Source organism: Carettochelys insculpta, chromosome 29 (genome assembly GCF_033958435.1).
Source record: "Carettochelys insculpta isolate YL-2023 chromosome 29, ASM3395843v1, whole genome shotgun sequence".
Taxonomy (NCBI): Eukaryota; Metazoa; Chordata; order Testudines; family Carettochelyidae; genus Carettochelys; species Carettochelys insculpta.
The window spans coordinates 4,007,035-4,017,591 of NC_134165.1; the positions used below are offsets into that span (position 1 = coordinate 4,007,035).

General features: G+C 54.2%; 1 protein-coding gene across 1 annotated transcript in view; it reads right to left on the reverse strand.

Annotated features, from left to right (window-relative positions):
- The window catches only part of LOC142003432 (uncharacterized), a 46,529-nt gene extending 36,315 nt beyond the window's left edge, over positions 1–10,214 (reverse strand). Inside the window, exons 1-8 of the mRNA XM_074980391.1 lie at positions 10,044–10,214; positions 8,687–8,795; positions 6,300–6,443; positions 5,937–6,080; positions 3,913–4,056; positions 3,550–3,693; positions 1,526–1,669; positions 1,163–1,306 (exon numbers count right to left, since the gene is read on the reverse strand). Of these exons, the coding sequence (XP_074836492.1) occupies positions 1,163–1,306; positions 1,526–1,669; positions 3,550–3,693; positions 3,913–4,056; positions 5,937–6,080; positions 6,300–6,443; positions 8,687–8,795; positions 10,044–10,214 (1,144 nt within the window). The remainder of the gene's footprint in view (positions 1–1,162; positions 1,307–1,525; positions 1,670–3,549; positions 3,694–3,912; positions 4,057–5,936; positions 6,081–6,299; positions 6,444–8,686; positions 8,796–10,043) is intronic.
- Positions 10,215–10,557: the final 343 nt, after the last annotated feature.

Below are 10,557 nucleotides of genomic sequence, written 5' to 3' on the forward strand. Positions count from 1 at the left end.
CCGAAGCCCTGTGCATTTCTTACACTTTACCCCAGGGCTCTCATATTTCTGACAGGAGAAAACTGAGTTCTGTCACCACACCCCCACCATGCTCTGTGCTATGGCCCTTCCATCGCTGTCGCCATTACTCCTCCTTTCCTCTCCCCCTAACTCACTCGCTTTCTCCAGGCTGAGGAAAGGGGCTGGAGATCTTGGGCTGTGGGGACTGAGGTGGGCCAGAAATGAGGGGGTTGGAGTGATCCGAGGAACACAGGAAGCGGCAACGTGTCCCTCAGCTCCAAGGTGGAGGAGGGGGCCAGGAGCGTGCTGCCCCCACTGGCAGAGGCAATGGGCGGGAGCAGCAGGATCAAGCCAACGGCTGCTGCTAAGGCGGTACTTGCAGTGGGGCAGCAAATTGACCTCTCCTAAACCTGCCTCCACCCACACAAGGTGGCAGCAACCGCCTGGGAGCCATGCACAGCCGGGGGCGCAGGTGGGGGCCTGCCTTAGCCCCACAGTGCCGCCAACCACGCTTTTAATGGCCAGGCGTGCAGTGCTTTTCTGCCAGGCGTTCTGGTCAGAATCCGAACACCTGACAACACGAGTTGAACCCAGCGTTGGTTGAGCCTCCTCTACCCTGCGCTGCTTAGAGATGGATTCAGCCCCAGAAGGACTATACATCTCCATGCTGCCACTCACCCAGGGCTGCGTGCTGAGTGTACAGTCTATTGTTATCCTGCTTTTTTCACTCTCACTGGATGATCTCTCATTCATGGAGAGAGGAGAGGACAGATTAATAGATGGCTCCGGAGTGTTGTAATAATCCCTTTGGCAGGTCGTAGCTGGACTTTGACCTGAGGGCATAATTCCCATTCTTGAAGGGAAATCCTCGCACCGACTCCCACCAAGCCAACGTGCTAACAAGAGAGTTGAGCTACAGCAGCGTAATCTAAGGTGCTGGGAACTCTCAGGGGCAGCTAGCCCATCCCACCACTTCCACCAGCCTGGCTACTCTCTATCGGCAGCATGCTACCTCCATTGCATCTGCTCGATCCGTTGGCTAATGAATAGTTTATCTGAGAAGTACAAGAGCTGCTGCCAACGGCATTAGAGCAAGTGTCACTACAGTCACCCCATCACACAGCTCCTGCTCACTGAGTGGAGCTCTGCAGCTGATACTCACAAACACACTTCACAGCTGGATCGGTGAAGGGCTCCTTCCCAAAACTGGGCACAAACCCATGCCTACAGCTGCAGCGGTGGCCCCCAACAATGTTTTCACAAGTGGCAGAATCAGGACAGACGGAGGAATTCGCACACACGTTAACTGTGAAAGGAAGATGGAGCCCTGTCATTTAAGGCATGCAACAGAGAACCCTTCACACCTTGTCTTTGACCTTCTCAGAGAGTCGGCTGGGAACCCTGACATATAACTCTTCTGTCAAGAGCAAGACTTGTTCCCAATGGCATTTCTGAAAGTGACGCTTCAGTCACCCCATTACACAGCTCCTGCTCACTCAGGGGGGGATCCGCAGCTGATACTCACCCACACACTGCACTCTTGGGTTGGTGAAGGGCTGCTCACCAAAAGTAGGCACCAAACTATCCTTACACGTGCAGCGGTAGCCCCCGAAGATGTTTTCACAAGCTGCATTCTGAGGACAGATGGAGGAATTCGCACACCGGTTAACTGTGAAAGGAAAACGGAGCTCTGTTGTTTATGGCATGTTACAGAGAACCCATTCCACCTTTTCTTTGACCTCCTTAGTGTCCTACACATTCTTTTGTTCACCTGTTATTTGTGTGGTGAGGAGAAAAGGGTGGACCTAGCAGGGCAGGTGGCTGGGGTGTCAGGATCAAGCCAGTTAGAGGACTCCTCTGAAGGTACCAGGGCAAGGAACTAACCCCATCTCCTGAAGCCACAAAAGGAAAAGCAGGAGTTGCTGAGGAAGGTGGAGGACTGGTATAGGGGACGGGGAGGAACTGAGCTGGCTCCGACTGGTTTTACGCCAGAACACAACCAACCCACGTACACATTTCCCAGTCTGCACATATGAGTCCCACAGTTTAACACCGCACCGTGTCAAACTAAAACTTCCCTTTTCATCCATTTGCTTGTGGCCGGCCCCAGTATGGCCCATAGAAGGAGGGGAGTGCCCAAATCCTCCACGCTACATCTTCTCAGTGAGGCTTCTGCCCGAGAGATAACAGCGCCCCAAAGGGAGTGGTGGAAAGGGGAGGGGCCACCTTACGCTCCTCCCCTCTCCACTTCTCAAAGATCCTGCCAATCACGTGGAGGAGGGAAAGGTGCTGAAGCCATGGAAGGCTGTAAGGGTGGACTTGACGGCTCCTATAGCCTGGATATCTCCCAGGAACTTTCTGCCCCAAGAGCCATCCTGCTCCGTCACCCGAAGCCCTGTGCATTTCTTACACTTTACCCCAGGGCTCTCATATTTCTGACAGGAGAAAACTGAGTTCTGTCACCACACCCCCACCATGCTCTGTGCTATGGCCCTTCCATCGCTGTCGCCATTACTCCTCCTTTCCTCTCCCCCTAACTCACTCGCTTTCTCCAGGCTGAGGAAAGGGGCTGGAGATCTTGGGCTGTGGGGACTGAGGTGGGCCAGAAATGAGGGGGTTGGAGTGATCCGAGGAACACAGGAAGCGGCAACGTGTCCCTCAGCTCCAAGGTGGAGGAGGGGGCCAGGAGCGTGCTGCCCCCACTGGCAGAGGCAATGGGCGGGAGCAGCAGGATCAAGCCAACGGCTGCTGCTAAGGCGGTACTTGCAGTGGGGCAGCAAATTGACCTCTCCTAAACCTGCCTCCACCCACACAAGGTGGCAGCAACCGCCTGGGAGCCATGCACAGCCGGGGGCGCAGGTGGGGGCCTGCCTTAGCCCCACAGTGCCGCCAACCACGCTTTTAATGGCCAGGCGTGCAGTGCTTTTCTGCCAGGCGTTCTGGTCAGAATCCGAACACCTGACAACACGAGTTGAACCCAGCGTTGGTTGAGCCTCCTCTACCCTGCGCTGCTTAGAGATGGATTCAGCCCCAGAAGGACTATACATCTCCATGCTGCCACTCACCCAGGGCTGCGTGCTGAGTGTACAGTCTATTGTTATCCTGCTTTTTTCACTCTCACTGGATGATCTCTCATTCATGGAGAGAGGAGAGGACAGATTAATAGATGGCTCCGGAGTGTTGTAATAATCCCTTTGGCAGGTCGTAGCTGGACTTTGACCTGAGGGCATAATTCCCATTCTTGAAGGGAAATCCTCGCACCGACTCCCACCAAGCCAACGTGCTAACAAGAGAGTTGAGCTACAGCAGCGTAATCTAAGGTGCTGGGAACTCTCAGGGGCAGCTAGCCCATCCCACCACTTCCACCAGCCTGGCTACTCTCTATCGGCAGCATGCTACCTCCATTGCATCTGCTCGATCCGTTGGCTAATGAATAGTTTATCTGAGAAGTACAAGAGCTGCTGCCAACGGCATTAGAGCAAGTGTCACTACAGTCACCCCATCACACAGCTCCTGCTCACTGAGTGGAGCTCTGCAGCTGATACTCACAAACACACTTCACAGCTGGATCGGTGAAGGGCTCCTTCCCAAAACTGGGCACAAACCCATGCCTACAGCTGCAGCGGTGGCCCCCAACAATGTTTTCACAAGTGGCAGAATCAGGACAGACGGAGGAATTCGCACACACGTTAACTGTGAAAGGAAGATGGAGCCCTGTCATTTAAGGCATGCAACAGAGAACCCTTCACACCTTGTCTTTGACCTTCTCAGAGAGTCGGCTGGGAACCCTGACATATAACTCTTCTGTCAAGAGCAAGACTTGTTCCCAATGGCATTTCTGAAAGTGACGCTTCAGTCACCCCATTACACAGCTCCTGCTCACTCAGGGGGGGATCCGCAGCTGATACTCACCCACACACTGCACTCTTGGGTTGGTGAAGGGCTGCTCACCAAAAGTAGGCACCAAACTATCCTTACACGTGCAGCGGTAGCCCCCGAAGATGTTTTCACAAGCTGCATTCTGAGGACAGATGGAGGAATTCGCACACCGGTTAACTGTGAAAGGAAAACGGAGCTCTGTTGTTTATGGCATGTTACAGAGAACCCATTCCACCTTTTCTTTGACCTCCTTAGTGTCCTACACATTCTTTTGTTCACCTGTTATTTGTGTGGTGAGGAGAAAAGGGTGGACCTAGCAGGGCAGGTGGCTGGGGTGTCAGGATCAAGCCAGTTAGAGGACTCCTCTGAAGGTACCAGGGCAAGGAACTAACCCCATCTCCTGAAGCCACAAAAGGAAAAGCAGGAGTTGCTGAGGAAGGTGGAGGACTGGTATAGGGGACGGGGAGGAACTGAGCTGGCTCCGACTGGTTTTACGCCAGAACACAACCAACCCACGTACACATTTCCCAGTCTGCACATATGAGTCCCACAGTTTAACACCGCACCGTGTCAAACTAAAACTTCCCTTTTCATCCATTTGCTTGTGGCCGGCCCCAGTATGGCCCATAGAAGGAGGGGAGTGCCCAAATCCTCCACGCTACATCTTCTCAGTGAGGCTTCTGCCCGAGAGATAACAGCGCCCCAAAGGGAGTGGTGGAAAGGGGAGGGGCCACCTTACGCTCCTCCCCTCTCCACTTCTCAAAGATCCTGCCAATCACGTGGAGGAGGGAAAGGTGCTGAAGCCATGGAAGGCTGTAAGGGTGGACTTGACGGCTCCTATAGCCTGGATATCTCCCAGGAACTTTCTGCCCCAAGAGCCATCCTGCTCCGTCACCCGAAGCCCTGTGCATTTCTTACACTTTACCCCAGGGCTCTCATATTTCTGACAGGAGAAAACTGAGTTCTGTCACCACACCCCCACCATGCTCTGTGCTATGGCCCTTCCATCGCTGTCGCCATTACTCCTCCTTTCCTCTCCCCCTAACTCACTCGCTTTCTCCAGGCTGAGGAAAGGGGCTGGAGATCTTGGGCTGTGGGGACTGAGGTGGGCCAGAAATGAGGGGGTTGGAGTGATCCGAGGAACACAGGAAGCGGCAACGTGTCCCTCAGCTCCAAGGTGGAGGAGGGGGCCAGGAGCGTGCTGCCCCCACTGGCAGAGGCAATGGGCGGGAGCAGCAGGATCAAGCCAACGGCTGCTGCTAAGGCGGTACTTGCAGTGGGGCAGCAAATTGACCTCTCCTAAACCTGCCTCCACCCACACAAGGTGGCAGCAACCGCCTGGGAGCCATGCACAGCCGGGGGCGCAGGTGGGGGCCTGCCTTAGCCCCACAGTGCCGCCAACCACGCTTTTAATGGCCAGGCGTGCAGTGCTTTTCTGCCAGGCGTTCTGGTCAGAATCCGAACACCTGACAACACGAGTTGAACCCAGCGTTGGTTGAGCCTCCTCTACCCTGCGCTGCTTAGAGATGGATTCAGCCCCAGAAGGACTATACATCTCCATGCTGCCACTCACCCAGGGCTGCGTGCTGAGTGTACAGTCTATTGTTATCCTGCTTTTTTCACTCTCACTGGATGATCTCTCATTCATGGAGAGAGGAGAGGACAGATTAATAGATGGCTCCGGAGTGTTGTAATAATCCCTTTGGCAGGTCGTAGCTGGACTTTGACCTGAGGGCATAATTCCCATTCTTGAAGGGAAATCCTCGCACCGACTCCCACCAAGCCAACGTGCTAACAAGAGAGTTGAGCTACAGCAGCGTAATCTAAGGTGCTGGGAACTCTCAGGGGCAGCTAGCCCATCCCACCACTTCCACCAGCCTGGCTACTCTCTATCGGCAGCATGCTACCTCCATTGCATCTGCTCGATCCGTTGGCTAATGAATAGTTTATCTGAGAAGTACAAGAGCTGCTGCCAACGGCATTAGAGCAAGTGTCACTACAGTCACCCCATCACACAGCTCCTGCTCACTGAGTGGAGCTCTGCAGCTGATACTCACAAACACACTTCACAGCTGGATCGGTGAAGGGCTCCTTCCCAAAACTGGGCACAAACCCATGCCTACAGCTGCAGCGGTGGCCCCCAACAATGTTTTCACAAGTGGCAGAATCAGGACAGACGGAGGAATTCGCACACACGTTAACTGTGAAAGGAAGATGGAGCCCTGTCATTTAAGGCATGCAACAGAGAACCCTTCACACCTTGTCTTTGACCTTCTCAGAGAGTCGGCTGGGAACCCTGACATATAACTCTTCTGTCAAGAGCAAGACTTGTTCCCAATGGCATTTCTGAAAGTGACGCTTCAGTCACCCCATTACACAGCTCCTGCTCACTCAGGGGGGGATCCGCAGCTGATACTCACCCACACACTGCACTCTTGGGTTGGTGAAGGGCTGCTCACCAAAAGTAGGCACTAAACTATCCTTACACGTGCAGCGGTAGCCCCCGAAGATGTTTTCACAAGCTGCATTCTGAGGACAGATGGAGGAATTCGCACACCGGTTAACTGTGAAAGGAAAACGGAGCTCTGTTGTTTATGGCATGTTACAGAGAACCCATTCCACCTTTTCTTTGACCTCCTTAGTGTCCTACACATTCTTTTGTTCACCTGTTATTTGTGTGGTGAGGAGAAAAGGGTGGACCTAGCAGGGCAGGTGGCTGGGGTGTCAGGATCAAGCCAGTTAGAGGACTCCTCTGAAGGTACCAGGGCAAGGAACTAACCCCATCTCCTGAAGCCACAAAAGGAAAAGCAGGAGTTGCTGAGGAAGGTGGAGGACTGGTATAGGGGACGGGGAGGAACTGAGCTGGCTCCGACTGGTTTTACGCCAGAACACAACCAACCCACGTACACATTTCCCAGTCTGCACATATGAGTCCCACAGTTTAACACCGCACCGTGTCAAACTAAAACTTCCCTTTTCATCCATTTGCTTGTGGCCGGCCCCAGAATGGCCCATAGAAGGAGGGGAGTGCCCAAATCCTCCACGCTACATCTTCTCAGTGAGGCTTCTGCCCGAGAGATAACAGCGCCCCAAAGGGAGTGGTGGAAAGGGGAGGGGCCACCTTACGCTCCTCCCCTCTCCACTTCTCAAAGATCCTGCCAATCACGTGGAGGAGGGAAAGGTGCTGAAGCCATGGAAGGCTGTAAGGGTGGACTTGACGGCTCCTATAGCCTGGATATCTCCCAGGAACTTTCTGCCCCAAGAGCCATCCTGCTCCGTCACCCGAAGCCCTGTGCATTTCTTACACTTTACCCCAGGGCTCTCATATTTCTGACAGGAGAAAACTGAGTTCTGTCACCACACCCCCACCATGCTCTGTGCTATGGCCCTTCCATCGCTGTCGCCATTACTCCTCCTTTCCTCTCCCCCTAACTCACTCGCTTTCTCCAGGCTGAGGAAAGGGGCTGGAGATCTTGGGCTGTGGGGACTGAGGTGGGCCAGAAATGAGGGGGTTGGAGTGATCCGAGGAACACAGGAAGCGGCAACGTGTCCCTCAGCTCCAAGGTGGAGGAGGGGGCCAGGAGCGTGCTGCCCCCACTGGCAGAGGCAATGGGCGGGAGCAGCAGGATCAAGCCAACGGCTGCTGCTAAGGCGGTACTTGCAGTGGGGCAGCAAATTGACCTCTCCTAAACCTGCCTCCACCCACACAAGGTGGCAGCAACCGCCTGGGAGCCATGCACAGCCGGGGGCGCAGGTGGGGGCCTGCCTTAGCCCCACAGTGCCGCCAACCACGCTTTTAATGGCCAGGCGTGCAGTGCTTTTCTGCCAGGCGTTCTGGTCAGAATCCGAACACCTGACAACACGAGTTGAACCCAGCGTTGGTTGAGCCTCCTCTACCCTGCGCTGCTTAGAGATGGATTCAGCCCCAGAAGGACTATACATCTCCATGCTGCCACTCACCCAGGGCTGCGTGCTGAGTGTACAGTCTATTGTTATCCTGCTTTTTTCACTCTCACTGGATGATCTCTCATTCATGGAGAGAGGAGAGGACAGATTAATAGATGGCTCCGGAGTGTTGTAATAATCCCTTTGGCAGGTCGTAGCTGGACTTTGACCTGAGGGCATAATTCCCATTCTTGAAGGGAAATCCTCGCACCGACTCCCACCAAGCCAACGTGCTAACAAGAGAGTTGAGCTACAGCAGCGTAATCTAAGGTGCTGGGAACTCTCAGGGGCAGCTAGCCCATCCCACCACTTCCACCAGCCTGGCTACTCTCTATCGGCAGCATGCTACCTCCATTGCATCTGCTCGATCCGTTGGCTAATGAATAGTTTATCTGAGAAGTACAAGAGCTGCTGCCAACGGCATTAGAGCAAGTGTCACTACAGTCACCCCATCACACAGCTCCTGCTCACTGAGTGGAGCTCTGCAGCTGATACTCACAAACACACTTCACAGCTGGATCGGTGAAGGGCTCCTTCCCAAAACTGGGCACAAACCCATGCCTACAGCTGCAGCGGTGGCCCCCAACAATGTTTTCACAACTGGCAGAATCAGGACAGACGGAGGAATTCGCACACACGTTAACTGTGAAAGGAAGATGGAGCCCTGTCATTTAAGGCATGCAACAGAGAACCCTTCACACCTTGTCTTTGACCTTCTCAGAGAGTCGGCTGGGAACCCTGACATATAACTCTTCTGTCAAGAGCAAGACTTGTTCCCAATGGCATTTCTGAAAGTGACGCTTCAGTCACCCCATTACACAGCTCCTGCTCACTCAGGGGGGGATCCGCAGCTGATACTCACCCACACACTGCACTCTTGGGTTGGTGAAGGGCTGCTCACCAAAAGTAGGCACCAAACTATCCTTACACGTGCAGCGGTAGCCCCCGAAGATGTTTTCACAAGCTGCATTCTGAGGACAGATGGAGGAATTCGCACACCGGTCAACTGTGAAAGGAAAACGGAGCTCTGTTGTTTATGGCATGTTACAGAGAACCCATTCCACCTTTTCTTTGACCTCCTTAGTGTCCTACACATTCTTTTGTTCACCTGTTATTTGTGTGGTGAGGAGAAAAGGGTGGACCTAGCAGGGCAGGTGGCTGGGGTGTCAGGATCAAGCCAGTTAGAGGACTCCTCTGAAGGTACCAGGGCAAGGAACTAACCCCATCTCCTGAAGCCACAAAAGGAAAAGCAGGAGTTGCTGAGGAAGGTGGAGGACTGGTATAGGGGACGGGGAGGAACTGAGCTGGCTCCGACTGGTTTTACGCCAGAACACAACCAACCCACGTACACATTTCCCAGTCTGCACATATGAGTCCCACAGTTTAACACCGCACCGTGTCAAACTAAAACTTCCCTTTTCATCCATTTGCTTGTGGCCGGCCCCAGAATGGCCCATAGAAGGAGGGGAGTGCCCAAATCCTCCACGCTACATCTTCTCAGTGAGGCTTCTGCCCGAGAGATAACAGCGCCCCAAAGGGAGTGGTGGAAAGGGGAGGGGCCACCTTACGCTCCTCCCCTCTCCACTTCTCAAAGATCCTGCCAATCACGTGGAGGAGGGAAAGGTGCTGAAGCCATGGAAGGCTGTAAGGGTGGACTTGACGGCTCCTATAGCCTGGATATCTCCCAGGAACTTTCTGCCCCAAGAGCCATCCTGCTCCGTCACCCGAAGCCCTGTGCATTTCTTACACTTTACCCCAGGGCTCTCATATTTCTGACAGGAGAAAACTGAGTTCTGTCACCACACCCCCACCATGCTCTGTGCTATGGCCCTTCCATCGCTGTCGCCATTACTCCTCCTTTCCTCTCCCCCTAACTCACTCGCTTTCTCCAGGCTGAGGAAAGGGGCTGGAGATCTTGGGCTGTGGGGACTGAGGTGGGCCAGAAATGAGGGGGTTGGAGTGATCCGAGGAACACAGGAAGCGGCAACGTGTCCCTCAGCTCCAAGGTGGAGGAGGGGGCCAGGAGCGTGCTGCCCCCACTGGCAGAGGCAATGGGCGGGAGCAGCAGGATCAAGCCAACGGCTGCTGCTAAGGCGGTACTTGCAGTGGGGCAGCAAATTGACCTCTCCTAAACCTGCCTCCACCCACACAAGGTGGCAGCAACCGCCTGGGAGCCATGCACAGCCGGGGGCGCAGGTGGGGGCCTGCCTTAGCCCCACAGTGCCGCCAACCACGCTTTTAATGGCCAGGCGTGCAGTGCTTTTCTGCCAGGCGTTCTGGTCAGAATCCGAACACCTGACAACACGAGTTGAACCCAGCGTTGGTTGAGCCTCCTCTACCCTGCGCTGCTTAGAGATGGATTCAGCCCCAGAAGGACTATACATCTCCATGCTGCCACTCACCCAGGGCTGCGTGCTGAGTGTACAGTCTATTGTTATCCTGCTTTTTTCACTCTCACTGGATGATCTCTCATTCATGGAGAGAGGAGAGGACAGATTAATAGATGGCTCCGGAGTGTTGTAATAATCCCTTTGGCAGGTCGTAGCTGGACTTTGACCTGAGGGCATAATTCCCATTCTTGAAGGGAAATCCTCGCACCGACTCCCACCAAGCCAACGTGCTAACAAGAGAGTTGAGCTACAGCAGCGTAATCTAAGGTGCTGGGAACTCTCAGGGGCAGCTAGCCCATCCCACCACTTCCACCAGCCTGGCTACTCTCTATCGGCAGCATGC